This window comes from Borostomias antarcticus (genome assembly GCF_949987555.1).
Source record: "Borostomias antarcticus genome assembly, chromosome: 21".
In the NCBI taxonomy this organism is placed as follows: Eukaryota; Metazoa; Chordata; class Actinopteri; order Stomiiformes; family Stomiidae; genus Borostomias; species Borostomias antarcticus.
Genome location: NC_140254.1, coordinates 5,495,262 through 5,512,204, shown reverse-complemented (window position 1 = coordinate 5,512,204; position 16,943 = coordinate 5,495,262). Strand labels below are relative to the sequence as shown.

General features: G+C 45.5%; 1 protein-coding gene across 1 annotated transcript; it reads left to right on the top strand.

The window, feature by feature from the left end:
* Positions 1 to 8,467: 8,467 nt before the first annotated feature.
* On the top strand, positions 8,468 to 16,002 carry slc30a8 (solute carrier family 30 member 8; the record flags this gene model as incomplete). The annotated part of the gene is made up of 8 exons (XM_084455674.1): positions 8,468 to 8,544; positions 9,364 to 9,509; positions 9,822 to 9,968; positions 10,218 to 10,371; positions 11,779 to 12,067; positions 12,297 to 12,402; positions 13,917 to 14,051; positions 15,857 to 16,002. 8 exons carry the CDS (start codon positions 8,468 to 8,470, stop codon positions 16,000 to 16,002), a joined length of 1,200 nt encoding a protein of 399 aa, XP_084311800.1.
* Between the last annotated feature and the right edge of the window lie 941 nt (positions 16,003 to 16,943).

The following is a 16,943-nucleotide window of genomic DNA, read 5'->3' as shown; positions in this document are numbered from 1 at the left end:
GTGATTAATTATTTCGAGTGTTATGTTTGTGTGATAGTTTGGTCAGTGCAACCATGACATGACTGGAGTAAATAAGATGCAGGGTGTGGTTGTGACATCGACTAAGCCTGGCCCTGCTAGGTGAATCACAGGGTGGGTACTATCCAAGGGTTTAGGGCACTGAGTTCCTTCTGCTGAAAAACCTTCTGGGTAGGGACCCCAGAAGAGGTGGAGTCATCCGTGTGGACAGACAGGATGCGAAGCTGACTTCCCCTGAGCTGGAGAACACACTGCTGCCCCCACCCTCACTCCCAGAGTCCCAGCCCACTTCCTCCTCTGGTTCCTCCACTTCCTGCTCCGGCTCCTCCTCTTCCTCTGACAGCTCCTGCTTCAGCTCCTGGATGCCTGTGTGGAGATCCATCAGTTGACGGATCAGGGCCTGATCCTGAGAACGCATCTCCATCTGGAGATGTGAGAGATAACAATTTTACATGTAATACAGGGATTTACACACACGCATGCACACATGTGCGTGCGCACACACACACACACACATTTTCACAAAATGACTATCATGGCAAAAAAATATAATGATAATGATACTATCACGATATCTAGCAATCATTTAAAAATAGTGCGTTCACTTAAAATGCATGGTTACATTTTCTCTTCAAAACACTTGAAATTACTGTGCATACTGTAGGCATATTAACATCAACAGTGCACATTTCAGGGTTTTCAAAGGTAATTTTCCTCATTGAATTTCCTTCACACAATATATCATGACTGGATACTAATATATTTACATGATATTAAATATCATTTCATTTCATTTTTTAAATACCACAATTATCGCAAAACCAATATATCGTGACACCCCTAACACACACACACACACACACACACACACACACACACACACACACACACACGCTGACATCAAAAAACAATGACCGACCCAATTGTTATGTAATAAACAAACTTTATTAGAAAAATACAACTGATGATGGTGTTGAAGATTTCTCTATTTTGGAACAGCTCTGCATTACTTTAGCTAATCAAGTTCATGTCCTCTATGTTGCATAACCCTGTTCAACCCTTTTCAAATGGAGCACTGCTCCTCTATTTTTCAAAGCCTCTTTCTTCTCTTTTTATGAGAGGTAGTCTAATTGCCTGTGTGAGAATAGAATATTCTGAATTCCACCACACTCAGAGTCAAAGTTTGTCCTAGTGAAGAGGAATGTGTGAACAAAGAAACATCATGGCAGATCTGCATTTCTTTCTCTCTTAATTACTTTGTTGGACTGGGACTGTGCTCGCATTGAAGGATTCTGGTTTTGTTTCAATAGGATGAGAAGAAGAAACATGTGCTTTCCTTTGAGTAAAGGTTGGGCTGTAATATTGCTGGGGGATGACAGCCAGGGGGGCTGGCTCCACATATAGACTGCCTCTGTGTGTGTGTGTGTGTGTGTGTGTGTGTGTGTGTGTGTGTGTGTGTGTGTGTGTGTATGTGCCTTTACCCAGTCAGTGCAGTAGAAACCAAAGCCTAAACCGTCGGTTGGTGTACCCATGATGGTATTCTGGAAAGCACCAAACAAGCGATTGTTCCTTGTGAAGTTCCTGCTTCCTGAGAACTAATGAATGCTGGGCAATAAGACTTGATTAGAGCCACTGATTGTAAGTGATGGAGGTTACTTCTATTTATGCTACACAGCACAGCCCAGCCCAGCCCAGGCACAATGGGGGTCTGAATACTGGATCAGGGCCAACCTAGGACGGTTCCACTGAAGTGACAATTACCCCTGCATCACATGACATCAAAAGGCCGAACGTTGTCTTCGGGGAAGTGGAAGTGATTGGATTCTGAATTTGTTCTAAAAGCTGTCTGGCAGGGCTTTACTGAACGTGACATACTGTTGCATCACTAATGGATACATAATTTTTCTGTCCAAGGATCATTCCTTGTTCCTGGCTAATGCTAATGAATCATGGCATTTGTGATTCACATGAGGTTGAATATAATCAAAGTTTCACAACCCTATATACAGTACATGAGATACACTGCGCTGTACATGCAAAGTTTCTGGGCAAACTAAACCATGGATTGTAACTAGATGATGATGAAAGATTTTCACAGAGCACCAAAAGCCTGTTCAAATAAACTCTCTGTGCCAGAGCTATGCCATTAAAATAGTCTATAGTCTCCAGCCCTTCTCCTCTCTCCACTGTGCCCCTTTGTCTCCCCCCCATCCGACGCCTGGGTTTGTTGTGTTTTGCGCTAGGGACACTTGGTTGCCATGACGAGCTGTCTGGCTGCGTCCTCTAAATGCCAAGTGATATATTAATCATCGCCAATGGGCCCTCTCTGTGGTTGTAACTGAGGATAAAGACGAGGACAGACCGGCGTCGTAACATCGCCTGGCCCACCCGGCCACCCAAGCGCCCGCACATCTCAATAACAGGAAGAACACTAGCACGCTACTGCCACACAATGACATTTTGAATGACTGAAGAGGTTATTTCATGGTAGAGACAAATGTCTTGACCTTTAGTCCTAATGGCCAATCAAAAAAATGCCTCCATATCCCCCAGAATGTCACACAGTCAGGGGACCACACATCGTGCCACAGGGACCTGGGAAGTGGCAACAAGCAAGCACACCAATTTTAGCATAACATCTTTACAAATATGTATAACAAGAATATTATCTTGTCATATCACCAAATGGTATTTGAATAATTAAATGCCTCTGGCGAGAGCTGTATGAATTCAATCCATTAGCCATGGAACATTCAACAGCTCTACAGCAGAGAATCACTTATTCCTGGATCTTTGGTCATGTGTTCCCGGTACAAGTACAAGTAAAGGACAGAAGGTAAGCATTCATCTCTGGGTGACAGATAGCATAGTCCATACAGTACTGCCTTCAACAATCTCAGTTGGTCTTACCAGCTCCCTACGAAGCCAGGCCAGTGCGCTCTCGATGTCCAGTCTGAAGGGACTCCCTGCTCCGGCCGTGCAGTGCCCCGTACGAACCCCCCCTGTAGGGCAGGAGTGTCCGGTCCGGGGGTCCGGGCCGCCGACTGCCCCTGCTGGCTTACAGTCTTCAAAGGTGGCAGCTTTACAGGAGAAATCTCTCAGTCTGGTCAAGACCACCTCCATCATGGTAGTTGGGTAGCTTCTTCACACAACGAACCACTGTCCGGATTAGAACACAGGCGGTTTAGTCTAGGATTGTCCTTTGGTGTTGGGTACACGCTCTATGATTTCTCTAAGCTTGTTTCAGCTGTAGCTAGATACAGCGTTGTCTAGAGAATTCCCTCTCTTTCTGGCTTCTCTCCTTCTCTCCTGTTTTCTGGTGCTTCTGCTGTGGACTGCAACTTAAGAGGAACTCCTCTTCTCCACCCCCCAGCCCCATCCATCCCCTTGCGCGCACACACACACACACACGCGCACACACACACACACACACACACACACACACACACACACACACACACACACACACACACACACACACACACTTCATTCCTTGGCATTGTGGAGTAGGTGTCACCAGTCGTGTTTGTGTGACGCCATAAAAGTGACGTCATCTCTTTGCCATTGTCTGGACGGCTGACCCAAAGGCTGTTTACCGCACACATACCCCTCTCCATGGGGGTAGGAGGAGGAGGGGGAGGAGGAGGGGGGATGGAGGTGGAGGAGGGGGCAGATGGGTGGTTGCCGGGGCTACTTACAGTAGTGAGGCAGAGTCGTTGGACTGTCCTTACGTTGTTGTTGGGTACGCACACGCAAGCACGCACACACACTGGCCTCAACTGACTCAAGCTCCCATGGATATCAGGAGGGTCTAAAGAACAGTGTCCATGTGTGACTAATATACTAATATCCCATCACTGTCTTCCCCTCTCTGAGCTGCAACTAGCAACCCTTCAAAGCAAGCTGCAAATCTACACTACTGAGGAGAATAACACTGACATAATCACAGTTATTTTTAGAATCAAACTCACTCTACTTTGAGACCACACGAGTCACCGTGAAGACAGATAAAAATTGGTCCCTTAGCCCTACTGATATTTTTCTGTGAGCACCCCAATGAAATCCACTTTAAAGGTTTTTATCGACACCTAGTGGAAAATTATTGTAATACTCTAAACGCAGCAGTAAAAAGTGAAGACCAGGGGCGGACTGGCCATCGGGAGCACCGGGAACTTTCCCGGTGGCCTGGCGCGACGTTTTAAAGGGCAATGCTCGTTTTTGACAACCTGGACCTTATTTACGACATATTATAAGAAGTTTGACTCACCCAGATCACTTTTGTGTTGTTCGGAGGCCTGTAGAAGAAATTTAAAATCCAGCGCGAGCCAGTATATCCATGTAATGACGGTGATCGGGGCACCGAGAATGTAGTTTCTCAAAATCTATTTTCGGCCGCTAAACGGTTGTTTTCATCAATCAGATTGGATGAATCGACAGTTGAGATTCCTCAACGCGAAGCATTGTTGCGGTTTTCAAATACGGGGTCTTTAGCCTCTGTAATATGATCTTTACACGCCTTTCCCCACTTGCTCCAGCACGCATGCGCACAGGCCAGCGCGCAGACTGGCTATTCTCCGGTTCACATTCTCTGCGCTACGATCGTTGTTGGTGCCGAGAATATTGTCGTCGTCATTCGTCAGCAACAATCCGATCGTAGCGCAGAGAATGTAGAGATCATATTAAAATATTACGACATTTTTTAGCATAAGTTAATGGGAGTTTAATATGGTGAAAATTAGCATCACGTCTAGCTGGGTTTGACAAAGCTATAGCTAGCTAATAGCCTATCGGCTAGTATTCATTGCTGACACTAACAGTCGTTAGTTGTAAGGACGCCGTGATGTCCCATTCAATTAAATCTCTGATGGGCAGCTAATGTATAATGTAATGGCTGCTGCAATTCTAATGTTACAGTATGATAGAAGATGATCTTAACAGTTCGCTAGCTAGACAGCATCAGCAGTTGATAATTTGCCACAATGGAAAGACAAGTGATGTTAGTTTAGGTAACATTAGCTAGCACCAACCTAGCTGGTTTTCATGTGGTTACTGCCTAACGTTAGCTACTTAGTTTACCAGTAGCTAGCTAACCTAGCTAACGCTAACGTTACTTACAGTTGCGGAGAAAAAGCTCCTGATATCCCTCATCCTCTTCGGAGGGGGAGGCGACATTGTGGTGGATGTACCTGAACGGCTGTCAGAATCACAACTGTGGCTTGCTGTCAGCGTCTATCTGTAAGGCTGTTGGTCTTCAGATCCAGCAAAATGTTAAAAAAAAATGCAATAATCTATCTTAGCCAAATGAGCCAATCAAACGTGAGTTTAAAAAATATCAAAATAATACTGGGATGGCACATTCACGGTGGAGGAAAGGGGTAGGCTAACGGTCTAATATGTAACTCCGAACAATGCAAACTAACTCACTCAAAATGGTACGGTCAATTCTGTCTTTCCAAACTATTGGAAGGTCATCTAAATTATCTAATATAACTGCACTCCAAAGATAATGCGAACAAGGTTGCTTAAAAGTTGGTAGGGACAATTTGGGACTCCCAAAATGTTGGTAGGGACATGTCCCGACCGTCCATACGCAAACCTACACCCTTGTTTGGATGTATATATTGTAGGTCTATGTATTGTATGTATACTGTTTGTCCTTGTCTGTGTGTGTATGTGTGTATCCACATATGTATAGTAGGCATATGTATATTTGTATTGTATGTATATGTGTCGGTTTGTGTGTGTATGTGTGTATCCACCTGTGTATACAGTAGTAGGTGTAAGGGGGCTGGTTGGCTAGCTGACCCAAACGCAGGACCACGGACACAGACGGACAGTTCCAAGCCCAGAGGGCGGTTTAATACAAAAGCGGCAGTACAGAGGGCAAGGCAAAGGGTAGTCAAGTTCAGGCAGGTGTCAAATCGATCAACAAACAAAGTCCAGAAAACGTAATCCAAGCCGTGGTCGAGGTCCGGTGAGAATGGGTCGGGGAAGCCGTGTGTCAGTCCAGGAAAAGAGCAGCAAACAAACCGGAATCACAACTAATCTTAGGGAAGAACTGGCGACGAACGTTGGGAAGACCGGGTTCTTATAGGGGAGGTGATTGGATGAGTGGTGGCAGCAGGTGAGCCGCGCCCTCGGAGCTCGTTAGCGGAACCGTGTTCAGGTGTGCGGGGGTGATCACGTCGTTAGCGGAACCGTGTTCAGGTGTGCGGGGGTGATCACGTCGTTAGCGGAACCGTGTTCAGGTGTGCGGGGGTGATCACGTCGTTAGCGGAACCGTGTTCAGGTGTGCGGGGGTGATCACGTCGTTAGCGGAACCGTGTTCAGGTGTGCGGGGGTGATCACGTCGTTAGCGGAACCGTGTTCAGGTGTGCGGGGGTGATCACGTCGTTAGCGGAACCGTGTTCAGGTGTGCGGGGGTGATCACGTCGTTAGCGGAACCGTGTTCAGGTGTGCGGGGGTGATCACGTCGTTAGCGGAACCGTGTTCAGGTGTGCGGGGGTGATCACGTCGTTAGCGGAACCGTGTTCAGGTGTGCGGGGATGATCACGTCGTTAGCGGAACCGTGTTCAGGTGTGCGGGGGTGATCACGTCGGAGGGCGCGCAGAGCGCGCGCTGAAGTGGAAGGCCGTGGCGCGCGCGCTGCGGGAACGGTGGTGGGAGCTGGAGAGCGCCCAGGCGGAGGCGGAGCCGTAACAGTAGGCCTATGTATATCAGTATTTGTACTGTATATATTTGTGCTTGTTTGTGAAAGTATGTATTTGTTCTGTATTTGTACTGTATGTGTGCACATATGTTATTCATGTTGTCTTTGGAGGAACGTAGAGCTGTACCTGTATTTGTTTGTCTTTCTCTTGCTTCTGTTCTCTTCTGTTGCTTACTTTGGCTGTTATGTGTCTTTTGAATAGTGTCTTGTAAGCTCATATGGGCTGGGCTTTTTGAAGCATGCCACTTTAATAAAATATATCAATCAATCAATCAATCATACACTCTAACATGTCGCTCTCTCCTCAGCTCAGCCCAATGGTCTCTGATGGTTCTGTCTGGCCAGCCCTGAGGTGGAGAAACACCTGATCATCAATATAGGCAGGCAAACGTAAGTACAAATGCACATACGTTTCCATAGACGGGATAAACAAATGGGACTATTGATATTGAGTTAATGTTAGCGGTAGACATGTGAGATTCATAAGACACATCACTGACGCCAGTGACGCCACAATATCAGGGAAATTGAGCAATTGCTTCCCTGTAGTGCAAACTTGCAAGATTCGCTCAGTTATTAACCCTTCTTGCCTTTTTTGTTGTTGGTTTTCTCTCTCCTTCTACCTCTCTGTGCACAGTTCTCCTGTGTGCTGAGCCGCTATCCCATGTATCACCACTGGCCCTCCTCTTCAGAACAGCCAAACTCTTCCACCTGCTCAACTTCCTCCCCCCTTAGAGATTCAAGTCAGTACACCCCTGTGTGTGTGTGTGTGTGTGTGTGTGATTGTAAAGTGAATTAGACATGAATTAAAAAGTGCTGTGTATGAAATTGTCTGCTGGCAGAAAGGGGATTAGATGTGAATGGAAAAAGTGTAGAGGAGGAGTTTGCGGACATCACCAAAGAGGACCAGATCAGGAAGCTCCACAACACTATATTTATATCTAATTAGATATAGCATTAGAAATAGTAGTTAGATAAACACGTATGGGGGATAAACTGGAAAAAACAGTAGACGGATTAAGAGAGTTTGGGACTTTGTGGTGTTGTAATGTGTTGCGATGTTTGTCAAGTAGCCTATGTATGGTGCGTATAAATGTTGTTGTGTATTTAGGTTAGGATGTGGTGTGTATAATGTTTTGTGTTTTATAAAATAAAATCTAACATAATCTTACAAAAAAGAACAGTCCCTTGGGGGGTTCCAGTGTGGCATTTAGGTCATTCTCCCACTCTATGGAAAATGTATTCATCCAGTAATTGAAAACTTAAACCCATTAATAAAAAATACAGCAAATGGGAACTCTATAATAACGTGCTTGATTGACAGCTATTCGTCCTTTAATATAGGCTATAGCCTTGCCGGTCTAATTCCGCATGTAATAGCATGGATGGGATCCTTATCTAAACAGTCGATCTTTTCTTCACTGGACGGTTACGCCCCCACATTGGCCTAAAGCCCCTAGGTGCTGCAAGCAGCTACAATTTGCACACGGTGCTCTGTCACAGGGTTGAGATGCTTTCAGTCAGCTTTCTAGCAGGGACCGATATTGAGGATGCTTAGCAGAGGCACACCTTCGGGAACGGCTCTATGTCGAGATAATGAATAGACAACACAGGAAAACAACACTTTGACTTAGGTCTACTTGTCCTATATTTAGATCAGCATTTTTTTTTTTTTTTATTATTCGCCGGTTAATTTAGATTAAAAATTTTTTTAGATCTTGCAATTCTATTAGTGCAGTCATGTTTAGAAAGAATCCAGAAAAAAAGAACCTCATCACGGAGGAAAAAGGCACTATGTATACCATCACCATGGAGAGGTAAAGTAAACTCTACTTTTAATGTGTTAACTTGTGTGGGTTATACCAGCTTTATAAAAATAACATTTCCACAATATTCTCACTCCAGCCTACTGCACACACGTGAACATTAGAATTTCACGCTAAAAGTTTATTCCCTACACTTGCTTAGACTACTTTCCGCCATTCTTGGCTGTTTTGCCAGTTTGTGATAATTTTTCTTTGCCCACGCTCCTTTTCTCATTCTGCATTACACAACACTTTTCACACGGATCCACAGGGTCTGGTAGGCTATTAGCAGTGCGCAAACTTGGACCTTCAAGTGTTTCCCTTGTGACTTCACACTCTCTGCACTAGTTCCGCTAGCGGACAGTGTGGCCAGTCGACTGTAGTCAGTATTGCGCACGGAGTGATTTCTTTAAGCCTTCAGCTCGTGGGGCGCTTTCCAAAAAGAGCGCAAATGAGAATCGCTGTGATTGATTATTATTTAGTGCACAGACGTAATAATCGGGAAAGCGGGATAATCGGGAAAGCGGGAGCTGTCCGCCCGCCTGATAAAATGAGCATATCAAACAGCCTTTTATTTATTTATTTATTTATTTATTTATTTGTACATTTATGGCAATCAATAGGCTAAGCACTGCTGCCAAAAGGGCACTTATTGCTGTCATCTGTGCACGATTTAGGCTATCTGATATTCGTTTATATTACGAATAGTTGAGAAGAGTGTCTTTTAAGATTGCTATTAAAAATCTGGATATTTCCATTGTGAAGTCCAATACTCTGAGTCTTTATTATTAGCCTACGAGTCATTTATATTTCTCTACCCTCTCTCTGCAGTGTCTCCACAGATAGTGGGGACATCAAGCACTGTCATGATAACAGTCGTGCAGAAGAGAGCAGGGAGCAGGAGAAGCGTCAGGCCAGGAAGAGACTCTATGTGGTCTCTGTTATCTGTCTGGTCGTCATGATTGGAGAGATCGTGGGTGAGGGATTGACCCACACGTGTGCACCCTCCATCATCATAGCAATGTGTCTTGTTGCTATTTTTTGATTTTTTCCCTTTTTATCTCTCCTCTCTCTCTCTCTTTCTCTCTCTATCTCTCTCCTTCTCTCCATCTGTCTGTCTCTCTCTGTCTATCTCTCTTTATCTCTCTGTCTCTCTCCTTCTCTCCCTGTCTCTGTCTCTCTCTGTATCCGTCTCTGTCTCTCTCTTTCTTTCTCTCCTCTCTCTCTCTCTGTCTCTCTCTGTATCTGTCTCTCTGTCTCTCTCTCTATCCCTCTCTCTCTCGCTCCAGGTGGTTATTTCGCGGGCAGCCTGGCTGTGATGACAGACGCCGCCCACCTGCTGGTGGATCTGATCAGCTTCGTCATCAGCCTCTGCTCCCTGTGGCTCTCCTCCAGACCTGCCACGCACAGGCTGAGCTACGGCTGGCACCGCGCAGGTGACATCCTCCTCTTCATCTTCCTCTGCATCTACATTCACCATCATCACCATCATCATCACCATCATCATCATCAGTATTCATCTATAGTGCTTGTTGCGTTCAGAGATTCTGGTCATAACATTTCTTCCTAATCTGTCCTGCCCTCCCCCTACACTTCTCCTCTCCTTAATCGTCCCCCATTCTCCTACTTCAACTCTCCCCCCATCCTTCTCCTCTCCCTCCCTCCTCAACCCTCCATGCTTCCAGAGATCCTGGGTGCTCTGCTGTCCGTCGTCACCATCTGGATAGTGACAGTTGTGCTGGTCTACCTGGCCATACAGCGCATCATCACTGATGACTACACCATCGAAGGCAGCATCATGCTCATCACCTCTGGCTGCGCTGTGCTCGCCAACATCATGTGAGTGAACCTGAACGAACATAGCCCGTCTTGATCCCAATCTCAAGCCCATTTATTACTATCTCTAAGGGAGGGGGCACTCCACTCACTAACGCTAAGTTCCACACGCCCCTCAATGCAGGGACGGCCCAAGGTTTTTAGGGGCCCTAAACAAAAAGGCTATATGGGGCCTTCGAAAACCATGTTGAGGGTTAGACGCATACTTGCAACCTTCAGATCTTGTAGGCAGGATTGCTAAACAAAAGCAGGGGGGTCTAGGGGTCCTCCCTCCTGCATTCTGGTGACTTTTAAAGAATGAAAATAACAAAATAATAAGTACACTGCAAAAGCATTTTTATGTTAAATACTTAATTTTAAGTATCTCAGGACAGAACAATAATTCACCCCTCTTAGTCCGCGAGCCAGGACCCTAGATTTGGGCCACCAGTACAATCTGGGGGGAATAATTCCCAGTGATATTTTTGCTAGTGCTAGACAATGTGATAGCATTACACTGTTGGCTTTCTGTGTGTTATCACATAATTTATAACTCCATGCCAAAACATACACATATACTACAGGCCTATCAAAACACCTCAAGATTCAAGATTCCTCTATTTGTCACATGTAATGTACAAAGGCCTGAATTCAATTGAATACGACACTTCTGTGCATCATAAAACGTGTGTATTTGCCACATCGTCAAGTCATTGTGGTAAAAGATAATTAGTTCTCAGAGATTTTGCTGTACTCTAGCTACAGTAGGTTGGTCTACAGTACTTTGAGCAACACTTCAAACTGCACTGCTCACCTCTGCACTGCTCAGCTCTCAGCAGCCTCATTCAACCACAAAAGCACTTTTGGCGGCATTTATTTGTTTGAAAGGTGCTACAAGTATACATATAAAGCTTTTATTATTATGATTATTATTGTTGTTATTACTATAATAATAATAATAATAATAACTGTTATTATTATTATTATTATTATATAATGGGGCGGCTGTGGCTCAGTGGTAAAGAGGGTCGTCCAATAATCGTAGGGTTGGCGGTTCTAATCCCGCATCCTCCTGTCCACATGTCGAAGTGTCCTTGGGCAAAACACTGAAACCTAAATTGCTCCCAATGAGCAGGCTAGCACCTTGCATGGCAGCTGCCACCATTGGTGTGTGAATGGGTGAATGAGAGGCCATTGTAAAGTGCTTTGGTGCTTTGCTATATAAGTGCAGTCCATTTACCATATTATTATTATTATTATTATTATTATTATTATTATATTCATACACAAGGTTCACACAACTTTATCTTTCAATTAAAAACATGACTCCACAGCACTCATAATTCCAAACAAATGAATTGCTTCCATCCCGGCTGGATTTGGGAAAGTGATAACTGACTGATAACCTCGGTTTGTTTCTTCTCTGGACAGTATGGCACTGACTCTACACCAGTCTGGTCATGGGCACAGCCACGGGGGCCTGAGCAGCTCGCACAGTCACGGTCACAGCCACAAGCCGGGCAAGAACAGCAATGGCCATTCCCACAGCAACGATGCCCACGGTGATGCTGACGGGGAGTGTCAGGGGGCAGAGCTTGAGGAGGGGGCGGCGGCGAGGCCCCAGGCCAACGCCAGCGTGCGCTCGGCGTTCGTGCACGTGCTGGGAGACCTGCTCCAGAGCATTAGCGTGCTGGTCAGCGCAATCATCATCTTCTTCAAGGTCAGCCATCGTTGTCCTCCGATGTGATCTGCCCTCACGTCATCTATCAGTTAGTTATACAGAAAAACAGAAGTCATGCGGAAATCAATTACATAACAGGATTAAAATAAGACATAGTTTTGTTTGATGAGTTTTGGGAATTTAATTATGCAATGATAGTTTTGGGAATTTAATTATGCGATAATATTGTTATGACCACACCCCCCCCCGCTCCTTCCCTGTACTCTAGCCGGAGTATAAGATAGCTGACCCCATCTGCACATTCCTGTTCTCCATATTTGTCCTGGCCACCACCATCACCATCATGAGAGACATCCTGCTGGTCCTGATGGAAGGTAACACAGGAACTCCCTCTCTGGTGTACCAACTTATCAGGAATGTTTGTTATTCACCGGAAACAACCAATTACAGCCCCCCAAAAATGGAGAGCGCGCCCCTGGATTCTCTAGAAGGGCCTGTATCTCACAATAAATGCACCTTACAACCCCCCCTAAATTGCCCCTAAATGTAAGTAGGGAGCCATTGAAGAAGAGACCCTGGACTTGATGCGTCTCTGAGGTTGAAAAATGTATCTCTGGTTCTCCACTCTCATTTGTAATTTCCACTCTGGGATTAATAAAGTACTACAGTACCTACCTATCTTCCACCTACCTACTGTACCTACCTACCTACCTACCTACCTACCTACCTACCTACCACCTACCTACCTACCTACCACCTACCTACCATCCACTTACCTACTGTACCTACCTACCTACCTACTGTACCTACCTACCTACCTACCTACCTACCTACCTACCACCTACCTACCTACCTACCTACCACCTACCATCCACTTACCTACCTACCTACCTACCTACCTACCTACCTACCACCTACCTACCATCCACTTACCTACTGTACCTACCTACTTACCTACCTACTGTACCTACCTACCTACCTACTTACCTACCTACTGTACCTACCTACTTACCTACCTACTGTACCTACCTACCTACCGACCTACCTACCTACCTACTGTACCTACCTACCTACCTACCTACCTACCTATCTACTGTACCTACCTACCTACCTACCTATCTACTGTACCTACCTACCGACCTACCTACCTACCTACCTATCTACCTACCTACCTACCTACCTACCTATCTACTGTACCTACCGACCGACCGACCTACCTACCTACCTACCTACCTACCTACCTACCTATCTACTGTACCTACCTACCTATCTATCTACCTACCTACCTACCTACCTACCTACCTACCTACCTATCTACTGTACCTACCTACCTATCTATCTACCTACCTACCTACCTACCTACCTATCTACTGTACCTACCTACCTACCTACCTATCTACTGTACCTACCTACCTACCTACCTACCTATCTACTGTACCTACCTACCTACCTACCTACCTACCATCCACTTACCTACTATACCTACTTACTTACCTACCTGCAACCTGCTTGCCACTCAGCATAAAGGGTTGGAATTGGGGGGCTAAATCATCAAATGATTTCCAAGCGCGGCACGGCTGCTGCTCACCGCTCCCTCAGGGGATGGGTCAAATGCGGAGAACAAATTTCACACACTCAGGTGTGTGACAATCATTGGGACTACCTACCTATTGTTTGAACGGGAGATGAAAGGACTTGCTTTGTGCAATTGTACAGTGTTGATCATAAGTAGCATGTCGTGGTATCTGATACTCAAGTTTGCAGTTTTTCTACACGGAGTTTGGTTCTGTGTTGTACATATGAACCCAGTCCTGCTCTTCCCCTGTCATTTAACGCTGCCGTCCTTCAAACTCTCACGCCCCCTCCCTCCACTCCCCCCTCCTTGCAGGTTTCCCTGGGGGGGTGAAGTACAGTGAGGTGAGGGACCGTCTCCTGGCCGTGAAGGGGGTCAAGACCATCCACAACCTCCACATCTGGGCACTGACCATGAACCAAGTGGTCGTGACAGCGCACGTGGCCATAGGTGAGGCCTGTTCTCTCAGCTTTACTGACCGTGAACCAGGTGGTCGCGTCAGCATGTGACCAGGGGGAAGCAAGAAAACAGTTACAGTTCACCCAGTTGAGCCAATACAGGAGAAGTGTAAAGATTCTTCCCTGACCTCTGACCTCTCTCAACGAGACGATTGAGCAAGCTCCTGGAAAACATTTATACTGTTATTATCTATATCATAAAACATTACATTACAGTCGTTTAGCAGACGCTTTCATCCAAATTGACTTAGAATAAGTGCAACATAGATAGTCAAGTGTACTACTACTCACCAGAACTCATAAGTGCATCTCTTTCTGAACAAGCATCTAAAAGCCTAACAGGTCATTCGACCACAGGGGCTGTAATTGTTACGAGAACGACCCGGGGGGGGGGGGGGGCGGGGGGCAAAGAGGCGGCACAGAGTGGGGGGTCCTTTAGCCCGAGGCGAGGGCGTGTTTATTCACGGGTTTAGGGGAGGGGAAGTGCGGGAGTGAATGGAGTGACAAAACAGGCTAGTATAGAGAACGCTCAATGTAGCATCCCCACCGAAAGATGGTCAAGTTTCTTGTACAAATGGTGTTGATTTATTGAAGCCTTTGGTTTACATAGCCTACATACAACGACCACCGTGAAAGCTTGTGCCGATACGGCGGGTGCTAAATAAACTGAACGGTAACGTTTCAATGACTGACTGTGTCTTCTGTCTTCTTCGTTGGACATAACTGCGCGGCAGGAAATATCTAAGTAAACTTCACAATAAAGGTCCCGAAAATAGGTAGAATATAAAATCCTAAGAAACTAACTTAAATTCACACAGACATTTAAATTGACTATATACTGTATCACAGTCAACATACGTCTATATACTAATGACAGAATATACTTAGAAAATATACATTAATAAAAGTATACTAAGAAAAATGGAAATTGGGTCAGCTACACTCAAGGAGCTCGAATGTACCGTAAACATTTGATCTGGCGACAAACAGCAGGTCTGGCTGTCTCTTGTAGCAGAGGAGCTACAGTAATTAGTGTCAGGTGTGCTGATTGCCTGATGGAGACCGGCTGTGTCGTGGCTTAGCCAACGCTCTTAGAGAGTGCGCAGAGGTGGAGGGCTGGTCAGGTGTTGGGGAGGCAGACTAAGCGCACACCCCACAACAGTAATTGGTTGTTTAGCTACCGGTCCTCCTCTGCTAAAAAAAAAACCGCTACAGTTAACATAGGCTATCGCAGCAGGTAGGCTACGACAAGAAAACTAAATCCAATAACTGTCTCAATAAACCAGTTAACTAGGGACAAAAGCCCTCGGTGCTGCTTACGTTCGTTGCCTACCTACTCAGCGTGCTCCAAACTTTCTCTCCCTCTCCGCGTTGTCTAGACGTCTAGACAGATAGCAGGTGCGAGACTGCAAGCGCGTGTGCCTCTGGAGCGACGGGACAACCAATTGCCTCCAGGCAGCAGAGTGAAGTGAACTTAAGAACATTTTTACGTAGCAAATATACATAAATACAGCATTAGGTTAAGCTGTTAAGTGACCATGACCACGTCTGTACATCCAATAACAACACAAACAGAGCATGTTTGTACACCATGTGTTACTGTCACTTGACACGACCGGATTTACCTGGTGGCGGTTGGTCTGATGATTTCAGACTTGTCCCTTTTTACATGGGACTTGCCTGGGGCCTGAAGGTCAAGACACTGGCTGAGTCCCATATGTGCCCCATGTGGTGATGAACGCAGTACTGTATTCTCTGTGGTTGCTGTAATCGACTGATGGTCTGTTCCCTTTTCAGACGACTCAGCAGATCCCCAGCAAGTCCTGAGAGAGATGACTCAATCCTGCTTCTCCACATACAACTTCCACTCAGTGACCATTCAGATAGAGCAGCAGGCTGACCAGAAGCCTGGGTGTACCCTGTGCCAGGGCCCCGAAGTGTAGGCGTCAACCTGGGGCACTCTCTGAGCCAGAGCACCCCGGGGGCCGTCAGACACCCGGAGGAGACAAACTAAATCACCAGGGCTGGTTTGAGTTGTGTGACTCAGTCTCTCGGCCTGATCTGAATCTGAAATTGGACCTTGTGTTTAAAAAAATAAATAAATAAAGGAAATGTGGCCGTTTTATGTCAGCACCAGTACCTCTGTGCAAATGTCCCCAAAGAAGAGAGGATTGAAAAGATCAGTGGAAATGTGCCTTTAGTACCCAATCATGGGCCCACAATGTGTTGCCCTTCACAATGTTTATTTAAGTAGGGATTTTAAGGAAAACATGTATTACTATATGAGAATGTTCCCTATATGTCTGTTTATGAGTGATTATTTTAGTACCATGTTTTTATAGATAAACTGAATTATTATTTCCGATACTGTGAAGTGTTGCTTTGTAAAACACTTCTGACTGCCCTGTATCCTTGAAAGATGCTAAATGAATAAAGGACACTATACTTACAGTATGCTATCATGTACAGTAATACTTGACTCAGGGCCCAGGGGTAGTGAGGTAGTGCTTGGTTAGATACAGTATGTGTCGGATATCTAAAATGTATATGGCGTCCATTCTAGAAGGTTCTAGTAACTGGATAAATGACGTTGGATTACTGCCGGCCACGCTTAAAGCACAATGCATGCTCTGTCATAAGTCCATCCTGGAGTTTAGCCTATATTATTTAAGACTAAGCGTATTCAAATGAAGAATATTCGCTCAATGAATCTTTCCATGGTTATTTAAAAATGTCTCTTCTCTGTCGTCTTTTAGCTGTAACCCTGCTGCCCCTTTCACTATCTGCCTCAACTCCTTGCCAAGGGTAAGGGGTTGCTTGGCAACAGGCGCACAGTGCATCCATTGTCTTCTTGTGCACGTTGATCTCTTTTAATAACAGTTTC